At 35.8% G+C, this 15944-nt stretch overlaps 1 protein-coding gene and 1 long non-coding RNA gene across 2 annotated transcripts; both read left to right on the top strand.

The window, feature by feature from the left end:
* The first annotated feature begins 4793 nt into the window (after positions 1-4793).
* LOC145033685 (uncharacterized) lies at positions 4794-5336 on the top strand. Its single transcript, XR_013677653.1, has 2 exons — positions 4794-5050; positions 5114-5336. It is a non-coding gene; the product is annotated as an uncharacterized LOC145033685 (long non-coding RNA).
* Positions 5337-7228: 1892 nt separating this feature from the next.
* Positions 7229-11063, top strand: SOG1 (NAC (No Apical Meristem) domain transcriptional regulator superfamily protein). Its single transcript, XM_078985074.1, has 6 exons — positions 7229-7413; positions 8010-8151; positions 8249-8435; positions 8571-9076; positions 10276-10671; positions 10756-11063. The coding sequence occupies exons 1-6, from the start codon at positions 7406-7408 to the stop codon at positions 10801-10803; spliced, it is 1287 nt and encodes a 428-aa protein (XP_078841200.1). The 5' UTR covers positions 7229-7405; the 3' UTR covers positions 10804-11063.
* The last annotated feature ends 4881 nt before the right edge of the window (positions 11064-15944 follow it).

Here is a 15944-nt window from a genome sequence, read left to right as displayed (position 1 = left end):
CACATTCAAATTTCAGGGTTACATATAAAAGGGGATTCAAGGGTTCATTATCAGTTTACACGTTCAAAAGAAATTTCCAAAATTCTCTGATTGTTCTTCAAAATTTCAAAACCCTAATCATGGTTACTCCGGTTGATGTCAATATTCCATCTCAAACAATAGAAGAAATTACTTCCCAACAGATCATGAAGATTCAAGGCATAAATTATCAAGTGGAAGCTGATGTATCTCTCTATCCTGATGAACTGAAGATGTTGATAGTTGCTCTGAAAAGCTCTGTTCTTTCGACGACTATGTTCAACTCATTTGTAGTTCCTCTTTCTTGGCTTTCACAAGCAGGATCTACTGCAACATATTCTAAAGCTCTTGATGTATTAACATTCAATTTAGTGAATGAAAAGAAGGTTCGTTTGTCTAAGAAACTTTTTTGTCAGATTCTTGAAATTCCAAACGTTCCACCATACACTAATCTATCTTTTCCACAAGTTGTTCATATGTTTAATGAGATGGGTCATCAACCCTCTCTCATCAAGATCAGTGATTTCAAGAAGTCTGGACTTCCAACTATTTGGAATTTTCTCTTTGGGATCTTTCTATATTGCTTGATTGGTCGCAGTGTCGGGTTAGATAAAGGAAGAATGGAGGTTTATGCGATGGTTGTTGGTGTATATTACGACATTTCTATTGATTACTCTACTCAACTGTGGAAGGAGTTCTAGAAAAGTGTTGAGAACACTAATATCGTTCAAGTAATCTCTTTTGCGAGGTACCGGAGTCTGATTCTTTGTTATTTCTATGATAAAGAAGGGATTGAGGTGTCTGCTGAGGAAGAAACTGCTGATTTCTTAAAGTATCATTTTCCTAAAGAAGTTGTCGATGATGCTGATGTGTTCAAGACTATTGCTCGAATTCCTGATGCAATGTTGAGACATGTTGATCCTGCCAACTTGGTCTTAGTAGAGTATTTAAAGACCATTAATCCAAATGTTGAAACAGGAAAGTTATTGTCAAAGGTTGAAGTAGGTTCTTCTAAGAAATCTAGGAAATCAAAGAAGGATGTAACAATTACTCCTGAGGAACCTGTTCAAGAATCAACAAAACCAAAGTCACCAAAGAAACAAAAAATCCAGAAGAACATGTTTTGAAAGTTTTGATTGAGTCAGCAGAGCCTGTATTTGAAGAATCAGGTAAAGTCACTATTCCATCCAAATCAGGTGTCTTTCAAAGGCTTAAGAAGCAGTCTGGGGGTTCATGAAAATCTCCATCCTCAACCATAGTTCGAAAACCCCAGAATACTCATCAGGGAGTTTATATGCGAGATGTTCCAGCTCCTGTTTCTCCATTGTCGAAGAAAAGGAGGGCTGAAGATATGGCTAAGCGTCTATCAAAGAAGAAGACAAAGACACGAAAGCTTGTTATACCAATAGAATCTTCTGAAGAAGAATAAGTGCCTAAAACTCCCGAAGCAACTCCTATCATCGAAAAATCATCTCCTAAGAAGACTACAATCATACCACCCAAAGTTTCATCTGCTAAATCATTTTATGAGGAGGCACGAACTTCATACATCACTACACATGTATCTGATACAGATGTAAGTGTCACTATGGGTGAAGGAGATTTGACTAAACAAGCACCAAAAACTACTCAAGGTACTCTTGTTATTCTTCCTATCGAAACTGTCACTAGTACTTCTATTTCTCTACCTCCATATATCATACCCAACACTTCATATACTGATTCACCAACTTTTAAAAATATCATCAATCAACCTTTCATCACTATTTTCTCCTCCCAATCTATTGATCCACGAAAACCCATGGAAGAATCTGAAAATGAAAAAGGAGGTTTTGGAGGAACTTTTTTAGATTTAGAGTTTGATGATGAAGAAGAAAACTTTCATGACCATATGCTCATGTCCATGAAACAATTAAATTTCTGAATAAAAAGTTGAATTCTATTATTCAGTCTCAAGCGGATATGGGGGGAAGTAGTTCTGTTTCAAGTTTAGAAATTGATGGTTTGATGAAAGCGTTTGAAGCCAGGATGGTGAGCAAAATGTCTGGCATGATTAAAGATTCAGAGTCTAGAATCTTAGAGAAGTTGGACTATACTGATCAAACAAATGAGTTACTGGTGAATTCTCTAACTTCGAAGTTTGTAGGGGCTGTAAAAGACTTGCAACATGTTCAAAAAGAAAGACATATGTTGTTTGTTCTTGATGTGAAGAAGGTCAAAGAGGATGTTAATCTCAAGCTTCAGGAACTTCGTGAGGATATGGCTAAGGAGATTGCAGTAGTGCAAAAGGATTATGCTTCGTTAAATCAGCAAGTGGACATAATGATGATTTTGTAACAAAATTTATGAAATTATACGAAGCTATGAGTCCTTAGATTTCTCCGTTTTCAACTCAAGAATCGAAAACTTTAACTGAGATTACTTCTCAATTAAATGAGTTGAAGGGGTTGTTCACGAAATCCAGATCTTCTTCGTTAATCACTCCCGAGTTTTTATCACAAAATTTCACTCAATTTGAAGCAATCCTTCAAAAGCAATTAGCTCCTTTATCTCGCATTTCAAGCTTGTTACCAACCGATGCCCCGCCTGTTGTCACACGGGTGCAAGTAGGGATGTCAACGGGGGCAAACAGGACGGGGATTGCATCCCCCGCCCCCGCCCCTAAAATTTTCTTGTTCCCCCGCCCCCGAAATCTCCATCCTTTCCACCCCCGTCCCCGCCCCCCAAATTCCCCTTTTGACCCCAGCCCCCGCCCCCGATTGATTTTAGGCTACCTTATTTGGGCTAAAAGAAATCGTTATTTGGACTAAACAAACTATTTATTAGGTTACAAATATATATTTATAACATAGTTTTACATGTTACAAACAACTTAAAAGCATGTTTTTTATTGTATTTTTGTATGTAAAAATCATTTTATTATTTATTATATTTATATAATTAATATATGTTAATTTATATAATTTATTAAAGGGGCCCCCACGGGGGTTTCGGGACGGGACTACCAACCCCCTCCCCCGCCCCCGAAATTCAAACGGGGGTTAACCTTGCCCCCACCCCCATCCCCGTCCCCGTCCCCAATTTTTTTCAACAAATGCCCCCATACGGGACGGGGTCCCCCACGGAACTTTTTGACATCCCTAGGTGCAAGGGGGGAGAAAGGAAGGTTGATGGTGCGAAGGCTTGTGGTGAAGCTTTGCATGAAGATGCTAAAGTTGTTGGAAAAATTTTCTCTTAAAAAATTCCATCAACAAAGCCAATCATTTCTTCTGATGGGCTAGTTACTTCAACTGTGGTAACCTCAATACCAATAACAAGGCCAATTTCAAAAGGAATTGTGATTGGTTCTTCTACTGAAGGTGGTAGTGGTTCAAAGCCAAATCCAAAAGAATCCATTGATATTTCCTCTGACAAAGGGAAAACAATTGTGGTTGAGAAATCAAAAGAGGAGAAAAAAGCTGAAGTTGTAATGGAGAAATTAAGAGTTGTTCAAAGCATTATGAGGCAACGTGCAAATGATCCTCCTGGAATAAATAAGGGAGATCCTGTGAAACATTATAACTATGAGACCATTGAAGCAAAAGTGGCTTATAACCACATGTATGCTTTTGAGAAGAAACTAAAGCAAAGCTACGTGGTTACGAATGCATATATGAGCCAACTTGATTTCCCAATAAACGAAATGATGTTCTTAATGCCTCAGTTCAAGATTACTGAGAAGTTCAAGAATGAAGATGAATATAACTACATGAAACTTCAATTTCATGTTGTACTTGGGAAAGCTCCAGAGGAAATTTGGTCGTTAGTGAAGATAAAGAAAGTAATAAGCATTAAGAAGGACGTTCTGTTCGAGAACATGATGCAGAATCTTCGATATTATGTGACAAGAGCAAATCGGCAAGTTTGTGATTTTACTGTGGTTGACTTTCCTTTGATGAACTTGTATGATTTTATACAAGTTGCATTGCTCTTAAAAGTTAAAAATGTTTCGTATCTTCGAGAAACTGATCCATAAGATTATCTCCTTAGAGTTGCTCACATCAAAATATTCATAGATAACTACTATGAATGTTTAGCTCTTACAGATGTCGAGTTAGCAAATGCTAAGGGATTAGAAGTGAAAGTTCCAACGGAACCAACAAAGTCTCAAGCGGAATTGAAGAAGTATGCAGATGGGGAGATCTGCTTAAAGCCATTTGGAATGGTCTGCGCTGGAAAAAATAAGAGTGGAAAAGCTAGAAGATTTATGTTCCAAGCATGTGAAGTTGAAAGGTATACTACGTCCCAGTATACGAACTTTATTGGTCGTATGAACAACTGTAAGAAGAATAATGAAGGGGATAAGAAGGAGTTAAAGAGAATTATTTCTTGGTACACAGAAATTCGAAGGGTGATGCTGTTTGCTATACAAATACTCACGAATTAAGAAGTTCGACTCGTTTACAAAGGGGAAGATTGTTAGGGTCGAAATATTGTAAAGAATCAAATTGTTTGTTTTGTAATTTCATATGTATTTACTAAGGGTGAGCAAACCCAAACTAAGAAACCGAGAAACCGATTAAAAGTGACAAAACCGAAACCAAAAAAACCGAAACTGAAGTAAAACCGACGGTTAAGGTTTAAATTTTTTAAAAACCGAAAAATCGGGTTCCTTTTCGGTTTTTACATAGAAACCGACCCACTAAACCCATAAAACCGACCCATATCTAAACCCAAGAAACCGAAATAAGAACCAACCCATGTATATACTAAAAAAACAAAATATTTAATATTACAACCCTAAATGGCGTAATCTGTAATCGAAATCGGAAATCAGGTCTCACTTTCTCACTTATCGCCGTTCTTAATATTGCTCATCTCCCATCCCACCGATCGAAGTCGACGACGCAACACTCTAGTAGCAAGATATCCGACGAGCTCAACCCCGTTCCCAAACCGTCGGTGCCACCCTTCCAATGACCAAAGCTTCTAGCGTGCTACTGTGCTTCGCCTCCGACAGTTCCTTTTCGCGTCTCACTTATCAAATTATTAGGTTTGTTTTCAAATTTCTCCCTTCTCACTTTTCAGTTTCTCACTTCTTGGTTGTAATTGCTAGTTTGTGCGCTGCTTTGTTGCTATTGGATTACTTGTTCATCCCCCAAAAGCCGATTAGTACACCGATTTTGGAATGGCAGGAAACTGCCAACTCTTCTAGTCTTCTATACCGGTTCAATTTATGAAATTGTTACACCCTAATGTTCAATTTCTTATTCCGACTACTATAAATTTGTATATAATACTCAATTTGTTAACTCAAAGTTGATGGTTTGGTTTTGGAATTTGTTTATGAATTATAATGATGAAATATTGGCTGTTTATTATAAATTTTGTCATTCTGATGCTGAAATATTGTTCATGAATTTGTTTATATAATATAATGTTGAAATATTGTTCATGTATGACCTAAAAACACAATTTTTTTTGGTAATTCCGGACTTTGTGTTTTACTTTGATTGTGTTTTGGTTGTAAAACTCATGTTTTTTTGAAGTATTTAACTTAAATTTGGTGTTTTTTGAATTATTTAACTTATTGCTCTATTTCCGGAAAATGGGTTTAAACCCAAAACCCATGGGTTTAAACCCAGAACCCGTAAGTGTATGGGTTGAACCCAAGAAACCGAGAAACCGCCCAAACCGATCACAGAACCCGAGAAACCGAACTGACCAGAAACCGATCCTATTGGGTTCTAAAAACCAGAAACCGACCATTTACGTGTTGAGGTCCAAAACCGATCCAAATCGACCCATGCACAACCCTAGTATTTACTAAGGCGTCTTTTGTACGAAGCCTAATGTCTATGCCTTAGTATTTTTTGTATGCTTTCACGTCTCCTATAAATAGGGACATTACTTAGAGTTAATAAATAGTCTTTACTGAAGTTGTCGATTTTTCTCTATGTAAAACATTGAAAGCATAATTGAGTTAAAACCAGATTTGATTTACTTCTTGTGTTCATATTACATTTTTGTTATTCTGATTTGTTTCATACTCGATTATCACTTCTTCAAATTGAACTCAAGAACTTAAAAATCATGTGTGCAAAGCTTCAAAACCAAAGGTAGGAACTGAAAATCAATCCTCGGAAGCTCAAATAATGTGTGCACAACTTCAAAATCGAACCCATGAAGCTCAAAATCATATGTGCAGACCTTCTAAATCAAACCTAGTTCCAGAAACTTAAAAAACATTTGTTCATACTTTCAAAATCAATATGAGAAACTTCAAAATCATGTGTGCATAGCTTCAAAATTGAACCCAAAAAACACAAACTTATGTGTTCATACCCTCAAAATCGACCAGTCTCCAAATTGGGTAAATCGATTATATCCTAATCTGGGTTTCAAAATTGTTTCTTAAGCAAAATTACACACGAAGATGAACAAAAAGATCCATGGTTTGGTGTATTGAGTTTAGGATACGATTCTGACGAGTAAGAATCGACATTTTTAGGTTTATTGGGGATCTTCGGTGAGTCTAGCTATTGGTTGTTCACGACCGAGAGATAGAAATAAAGGCAACGCGAGTAGAGAGGGAGCGACGTGAATGGAATACAAATTTGTGGTGTATACGATGGAATCCAAATCAAGTGAGTGCTTACAATTAGATCTAGATATGAGATTAGGAGGACGATTTCACTTTTATCTTCAACGAATGAGGCTTAAACATACGAGATGCCATCACAATTTGAAATATAGAGGGTTCATTGGGTTTCAGATATAGTTTTAATGTTGTCTTCCATATTTATGTTTTCTAGCGAGGTGTTTGCTCTATATCTGAAATCAATCAGAGCACGAAAAAGAGTTTCAACCTTAGAGGTTTTTGGTCAGTTATTATCTCTACTGACCTACAATATTGAGGATAAAGTATGATGAGAACATTTTAGTTTTTCAAGAGACCAATATCACAAATAAATCATCTCAAAAGAACTACTAAGCTAAATAAATAAAATTTAGACCAAAACTCAAAAATAATAAATACATATTGACATTTTTATAGTTCTGTCTACATAAAAGAAAAGATAAAGTATGTATTAGAGTTTGAATGATTATTTAAAAAGAAAATAATAACAAGTCCTAAAAAAGAAAAAGTCTGCATGCTCTCGAATTAACCGAGTAATATACGACCCCCTCTACTTCGACTTTCGAATTTCAAACCGATAGGCTGAGTGACGTCAATATTCAAGAAAGAAAAGTCTTTGTTCAGTGTAAAGTGCAAACCCTCGGTCCACGCACAGTCAAACCAAGAGAAGCACTTTGTAAAGAGAGAGAGGGGAGGGAGGTGTGTGTGTGTGTGCGCGCTGAAGATCGATGGTGCCCTAAAGCTCTTTCACACCAATCATTCATCACCATGGCTGGGTAAGCATCCGCCTTTTCTCTCTGATCAAGTTTCAGACAGCGATACAGCAACCGCTTAACTTCCATTTGAGTTTCTTGATTATCTTCAAGTTTTATATGATTTCTAAAACCAAGATTAATTTTTTCATGGTTTTGATGAAAACCCAATTCAAAATGTGTAATCTTTCCGTCGATTTGACGTATTGTGGTTGTCGATTTCTTAAAAACCCAACGAATCTGATAAATTTTGGGGATTCCACTTTGCTTCCATGATCAGTGAAAGATTGAAACTTTAACTTATAGCTTGACCATTAATGTGATCGAAAAAGTCAAACCTGAGCCATTCTTGGGTCAAAGGGAGATCGAAGATCTGCCATTGACACTCTCCAGATTAACAAGACTCGTTATTTAAGCTGACATAGCATTGCTATGCTTATCTGTTGTTGAACGTTTCCTGCTATTCTCATTAGGGTTTCGTTGTATCATCTAGGAAGATTATTTTGAGCCCTTCGATAATTTAAACCTCTATGATAACATTTGGAACATTCAATTAAGATATATACACACAACAACATGATCAAACTTATTGATTTAAATCTTGATTTTGAACAATGCAGACCATCATGGTTAGTTGATAGCAACCGAATCGCATCAAAGATTAGAAGCGCTTCAAGTGCATGTGATCCTGAACATATCAAATGGAAAAGCAACCCCACAAAAACATGCCCTAATTGCCACCATATTGTCGACAATAGTGATGTAATCCTTTCTAATTTTCACTCACACATTATCATCAGATTCTTTATTGAAAGTTTTAGCATCTTTTCAAGATTTATAAAGCTTTGTGTGTTAACAGGTTAATCAAGAATGGCCCGGGTTGCCCCGTGGGGTGAAATTTGACCCGTTGGATCATGAAATTATTTGGCATTTACTTGCTAAAAGTGGTGTCCATGGTTTTGTCCCTCACCCTTTTATTAATGAGTTTATTCCAACTGTTGAGGAAGATGATGGAATTTGTTACACTCATCCTCAAAAATTGCCAGGTATTTATACTGTTATACATTTTTGCTCTCTATTTTCTTGTATTTGATAATTTAAATATTATGTTATTTATTTGCATTGGTCTTTAACTTTTTATATTCTTTATTAATTATACAATTGTCTTTTTTCTTTTTTAGGAGTTCAACAAGATGGAAGTGTCTCTCACTTCTTCCACAGAGCAATCAAAGCCTACCAAAAAGGAACCCGAAAGCGTCGCAAAATCCATGGTGATGATTTTGGAGATTTTCGTTGGCATAAAACAGGAAGAACAAAACCAGTTGTTTTAGATAACATTCAGCGTGGGTGTAAAAAAATTATGGTTCTTTATATCAGCCCAATAAAAGGTGGAAAAGCTGAAAAAACAAATTGGGTAATGCATCAGTATCATTTGGGAACAGGGGAAGATGAGAAAGAAGGAGATTATGTCATCTCAAAAGTCTTTTATCAACAACAATCACAATCACAATCAAAAAATAATGGAAAAGATGATGATGTCATCCTTGAAGAAGTCAACCCCCCGATTGTTAAAGTTGACCCTGTGACACCTAAATGTGTTACCCCTGAACCCCCTCGTGCTGAAAGGCGGGTCCCGGATACGGGTCTTGGACATGGGCCCACTGGAATTTATGCGGATTTTGCTCAGGTAATTAATCCTCTTTTGTCTCCTTTAGGTTTCTTGTTAATTTGATTGTATAGTTTTGTTTTACATGTAATGTTTGTTACTTGTAATATTATTATGTATATATAGTAAATTGTTATTAATTGCTGATAAGTCTTTATTTTTTGAATTTAGGGTTAATCTAAAAAAAAAAAAACCTTATATTTTGTGTTTTTTGCCTGAAAAAGACCCTGTATTTTTTCATATTTTTCGAAAAAGCCCTCAACTTTGTATTTTTTTCCCCGAAAAAAACCCTTGCTTCCAAATAAATCATCAACCTTTTTAGTTTTTCTTGAAAAAACCTTCATATTTTACAATTTTCTTTTGGAAAAAAATGACTAAACGGGTCTGATCGGAAAAAAATGAAAAAATACAAAGTCTTTTTCAGGCGAAAAATAAAATTGAGGTGTTTTTTGAGATTGACCCTTGAATTTATTCAAAAGTTTGGATGCTTGTTTAGTAATTTAAAACAACATTTTTAATAAAAACACAAATTTGAGATATATATTGCAAAACTAGCATTCTAATAAAAACACACAATTGACATATATTACTATACTATTAATATAATAAAAAACTGACAATTTACCTATTATATATAACTTATTTGGTTATTGTTTTTTAATAATATAATAAATTATAAGAAAACAATACATAAGACAAATTTGTAAAAAGCTAATAAATATAAAGGGCATTCTTTTTAATTATATAAGTTAGAAAAATGAAATATTCTTTATGGTGTAAAAGATGGTGTAATGGTTGGAGATGGGGAAATTGTCAGAAAAGTCCCAACTTTCAGGAAAGTTACACTTTAGTCCCAAAGATTTTTTTTGAACATAAACGTCCCGATTATGTCATTTTGGCTCAAGTTTACAATAAAGTCTTTTTTTTTTCTTTTAACAGGAAACGGCATATTATCATGTTTTTACAAATAATCGGGACTTTTATGTTAAAAAAAATCTTGGGACTAAAGTATAACTTTCCTAAAAATATTGGGACTTTTCTGACAATTTCCTGTTGGAGATGAATCATTGTTTGCACAATGTGTTGCACCATTTTTGTGCAAAAAATGTGTTTTGTTTCTTCTATATCACAAGAATTGAAAATGAAAAGTGTAGGAAAATGTTATAAACTACAACGTGTTTCTATGTAATGAACTTTGTTACTTATTATTTTTTTTGTAGCATGAGATGGAAGCCATTGATGAAGCTGAGGATGAAACTTCTTGCATGAATCTTATTGATCACAATGATGAAGTTGAAGTAGTAGAAGTAGAAGATCATCATGTTCATGAACAACAAGTAGAGGGTAATGATGAAGGTCAAGAAGCAAAATGGTGGGATAGTGAATCACAGTATTTGTTGGATTCACAACAACTTGTTGAAGGACTTTCTTTATGTGATGAGTTTCTTCAAAGTCAACCTGAGAATCAAGAGTCAAAGGGTAAACCCCGTCTTTCTGATTATGCTCATTTAGGATCTGAAAATTTAAAGAAAGATTTGGAAGAGTGTCAAGGATTGATCATGGATCCTGCAAATTTGGAACTCGATACACCACCTGATTTTCGCCTCAGCCAGCTTGTAAGATCTTTTTTTTTTTTTTTTTTTTGAATCTTTTTGTGATATATGAGCTTTCCAATAAGTCAAATTAAAATACTTTTGCAGGAATTTGGATCACAGGAAAGTTTTCTTGCATGGGGAGGTTGCAAATGAGGTTTATGGGTTGATGAACATCTTTTATTTCATCCAAGATGTGCGAACTTTGTATGTTGCATATCGTTTTGTGAAACTAAATTTGGATGATGTGAGATGTGAATGACTTGATCTTTTGGAAGCAACTGTTTATATGTATTTGGTGTTGTGTACTTTTTTAATCTGAACTTTCGGTTTTGATTTATGAAACAACAATTAATGGTGTATGCTTGGTTGGGATCCTTGTTCTATTGTTTTTAAATCCAAACTTAATTTGACAATTTTGTGTTGATGAGTGATGACTACCAAACCAATCATATTTATAGTCAATATATATATTTTTTTCTTTCAATGTTGTTACAATGGTTAAAAATTGAATTTAATGGCATGTTTGTGGTTGGACTTTAGATTAGTTTTGTTGCATGATTAATAAGAAAATGACATCGAAACAAAATGTTATGTCAACTCACATGTTACAACACAAGTTAAACATATATAAATGGCCAAAAGTAATTATAATAGACTAGAATATATCTAAAGCCTCAAACTATTTGAAATACTCTCAAGCATCCAAATCTCTAAGGCGTTCTCTAATATGTAATAACCATCAATTAAGACGCATATGAAAATATAATGCATGATGTGCATCATATATAACATATCATAGTACTACAATAAACCACATAAAATTTGCTAACATATCATAGTGTAAAAATATGCAAGTCATGATGTGCATCATATATGACTTCGCTGTAACTTCCGTAACTCTCGTAGCCTGATATCCATGTGACTTACATAGTTTAATGAGAGAATTTCATATATGCTATTCTTAAACATTAAAATATCATATTTACCCAACCTAATTTTTAAATATCAAATTTATCCTTCATAAAATTTCTGAATATCATATTTACCATTCATAAAATTTCAAAATATCATATATATCATTTTTTAACATCAAAATATCATATATGTTCTTAAATATCAAAATATCATATATGTACTTTTTAAACATTAAAATAACAATGATAATAACTAAAATATCATCTATCTACAACATGATAATAATCAATAACAACAAAAACTAAACAATCAAAATATACATTTCATAGAGAGGGTTGAAGATGAATCTTTTCGTTTGTCAAGAAAGAGACATTCCAACAATTTAGAAGTTCATATTCCATTGTCATAGACGTAAGGATAATATGGTTAAAATTTTCAATTACTATAATAATTCTAAGGTATAAAAATGATTATAAAATATTAAAAACATTATAAAAAAAGATTTGGGCAAATATGATATTTTGCAAGTTTACGAAGGGTAAATATGATATTGAGAAATTAAGTTGGGTAAATATGATATTTTGAAGTTTAAGAGGGGCATATATGAAATTCTCCCTAACTTAACTTAATATTCATAGTATTTGTATAGTTTAATATTTATATAGTATAGTACAAGTAGGTCTTTAGACCTTTGTTTCAATACCTTGTAGGATTTAGGTGCGATTTGTCTTTTTCTAAGGTAAAATGTCTGCAGTTTGCGGATCACATTTACAGTTTTATAGCAGAAAATATGGACCAAATGTTTGAAATTGTTTGTTTTTTTAACATCTATAGGCTGTTAGAATAAACTAAAATCTAATTAAAGTATTAAACCGATTTTTAAACTTAAAAGAGTTTTTCAATAAATTTATGGCTTTATTATAGATAATTAACAAATGTAGACCAACTTTTATGTATTATTATATAAAAAATGAAAATAAAATGGTAAGAATTAATGTATATATTTGGTAAAAACCAAGAAAATTTGGTTGCAAAGATATATCTAAACATTGTAATTAAAGATAAAAGAATTTAACATGTAAAATAGATGGAAATAAACTTTGATTTTAAATCAAATTTTCAAAAATTTTATTTTATATGTTTAATTAAATCAATTAAAAACTGACCATAAATATTTATCCCAAAAAATGAATTATATTGCATTAAATAATGTTTTATAAAATTTGACACAAAATATGCAAGACAATATTACGATTTTTTTTTCTTCATATCTATAGAAACAGTTCCAACAACCATTATTATAATCAAATCTTTATTTATAAATTTGTCATAAAGGCATGACTGTGTCGTTAATTTTTTTATTTTTTATTTATTTATTTATTTTATTTTTTTTAAGTATTGTAACTTTTATTTTTGCAAAGTGTTTATCATAGATAAAGTTAGAATAAATCTGAGTGTAACGCCGTAAAAATTTGAACAATTTTTCACTTTTGCAAACCATAAAATATCATTTGTAATCATAAATAAAAACATTGTGTCAACATTGTTTCCATACAAAACCCAAGATCAAAATACATAAACTCCGGTGTGCGTGTGTACGAATCATGCCGGCGCCTTCCCGCGATCATCACTGGTACCTGAAACACATAACACATAACACTGTAAGCATAAATGCTTAGTGAGTTCCCCAAAATACCACTCTAACACATAATAGCCACTCGAGACTGTAACTCTGTTGACCCTCAGGTCTATGTGTCTCAGTGGGGCTCTTCAACTTTGACTCTCTATGGGCCCACTGGCCCTAACTCTGTGAACCCGAAGGTCCTAACTCTGTGGACCCGAAGGTCCTAACTTTGTAACTCTTAATCATGCATAGGACATATCACAATAAATCATAGCACATAAATAACATGCAATTACACTGGCATATAACTCTAAAGTACTCTATCACATAACTCTGTTATCACACTAGGTAAAGTATAATGAGAAGACTCACCTCGAGTATCTCGGTAATCTCTGACTCGGTAACGCTGGTCTAACCTCCGCCTAATCATATAAAATAAATACCCTAATTATTATAACTCTCAAAGGCTAGATTATGTCCTCTTATGACACTCTCAGAAGGGTAAAAGACCACTTTACCCCTCTCACAACTCAAAAGGCCCCACAATAGACCATACCCTAAAAGTCAACCCAAAAGTCAACTTTCCGGGTTACGCTGCACGTACCAGATGTGTACGCTGAGCGTACCCGACTGCATCTCAGGATCGGGGAACGTCACCCAGTACGCAGCGCGTACTGGGATTACGCTCGACGTACTCCCCAGCTTCAGCCCTTTAACTCTTTAGGTCTTAAACAGTTAAGACTCACGTCCAAATTCTAGATCCGATCACATCTAAGCCTCTTAATCCATAAAGTTGATGACTTTATGCCTTTTGCATGGCTGAACAAGCCACCAACTCCCATAATATTCCATCCTCTAACCCTAGAAGGCTTATTACTCAAGCATGACCTCAAACTAACACTAAAGATGGAAACTTTATGGCTCTAAATCACTAATAGCACTGAATGGGGACAGATCTCGGACCATGGAGCACTTTACACTCATAAAGTCTCGACCTTTGGGGTTTTTAGCCCTAGCAAAAGCACATGCAACAACAAATCAAAAGAAGAGGAAAGTTTTGAACTTTATACCTCTAAGTGTAGTCCCTTGCTCTGTAGATCTCAGATCCAAAATGGCACCTCAAGCTTTAGCTTCCAAGAACTATTTTCCTTCTTCTTCACTAAGTCACCAAAGCACAAAAAGGTCCAATCAACACTCTCACACACTAAGGACGATGGGGGCTCTCTTTTAGGGTTTCACTCACTGATATGGAGGCTGAGAAATGAGCCTTAGCACCCTTTAAATAGTGCACAAGACGGATTTAGGGTTTTGCACCTGGGCCGGGTACGCCCGACGTAACTCTGGGTACGCCCAGCGTACCTTGGTGATTCGCGTCCAAACTAAGCACATGAGTACGCGCAGCGTACCCCTCTGGTACGCCCAGCGTACTCACTTGCTAACTTTTCTCCACACAAGGACTAATCATGACTTAATGACAAAGAATAAGGGTAAAAGAAACGCACCTGAATCTCGGGGTGTTACAATTCTCCCCCACTAGAACCAGACTTTGCCCCCGAAGTCTCATTCCTCGAACAACTCTGGATGCTGCCCTCGTATCTCCGACTCTGACTCCCAAGTCATCTCGGAACCCTTCCGATGTTGCCATTGAACCAAAACCAGAGGCACTTCCTTGTTCCTCAAAACCTTGATCTTCCGATCCCTGATCGCCACCAGTCTCTCAGCATAATTCAGACTCGCATGCACCTGAATATCCTCCAATGGCACCACTACCGAATCATCTGCTATACACTTTTGTAACTACGACACGTGAAAGGTATCATGAATCTGACCCAACTATGCAGGTAGCTCCAAGCGATACGCTACCCTGCCCACCCTTGTGATCACTCTAAACGGCCCAATATACCGGGGTCCCAGCTTGCCCCTCTTCCTGAATCGGATCACTCCTTTCCAAGGAGATACCTTCAGGAGCACCAAATCACCGACCTGAAATTTGAGCTCAGATCGTCGCCTATCAGCATAACTCTTCTGACGACTCTGAGCGGTCAACAACCTCTGCCTGACCTGCTGGATCTGCTCTGACGTCTGAAGCACGATCTCGGTACTACCCATAACACGCTGCCCAACCTCTCCCCAACAAATGGGGGTCCGACACCTCCTCCCATACAACAGCTCAAAGGGTGGCATACCAATGCTCGAATGATGACTGTTGTTGTAAGAAAACTCTGCCAAGGAAAAATACGTGTCCCAACTTCCACCGAAATCCAACACACATGCCCGGAGCATATCCTCGAGCGTTTGAATCGTCCGCTCGCTCTGTCCGTCAGTCTGGGGGTGGTACGTGGTACTGAAATGCAGTCTAGTACCCAATTCCTGATGGATTTTCTTCCAAAATCTAGATGTGAAACGCACATCTCGGTCTGAGACAATCAAGATCGGCACTCCATGACGTGCTACCACTTCCCTCACATACATATCTGCCAACCTCTCTACGGAAGAGCTCTTGCTAATAGCGAGGAAATGAGCGTTCTTCGTCAACCGGTCTACAATCACCCAAATTGCATCGACACCCCTCGCAGTCCTCGGCAATTTGGTGATAAAGTCCATGGCAATCTGTTCCCACTTCCACTCGGGAATGTCTAACTGCTGCAACTTTCCGTGCGGTCTCTGGTGCTCGAGCTTAACCCTGAGACAGGTTAGGCACCTCTCCACAAACCATGTAACATCCCTCTTCATATAGGGCCACCAATACTCCCTT

The sequence above is a fragment of the Lactuca saligna genome, chromosome 3, assembly GCF_052625555.1.
Source record: "Lactuca saligna cultivar CGN05327 chromosome 3, ASM5262555v1, whole genome shotgun sequence".
NCBI classification, from domain to species: Eukaryota; Viridiplantae; Streptophyta; class Magnoliopsida; order Asterales; family Asteraceae; genus Lactuca; species Lactuca saligna.
This window is presented reverse-complemented; position numbering and strand designations above follow the sequence as displayed.

Bases quoted from the DNA above. Each gene is read 5' to 3' on its own strand.
- SOG1 (XM_078985074.1), top strand. The intron at 8,436-8,570 runs GTATTTATACTG...TTTCTTTTTTAG, and splicing joins TCATCCTCAAAAATTGCCAG to GAGTTCAACAAGATGGAAGT. The intron at 10,672-10,755 runs GTAAGATCTTTT...ATACTTTTGCAG, and splicing joins ATTTTCGCCTCAGCCAGCTT to GAATTTGGATCACAGGAAAG.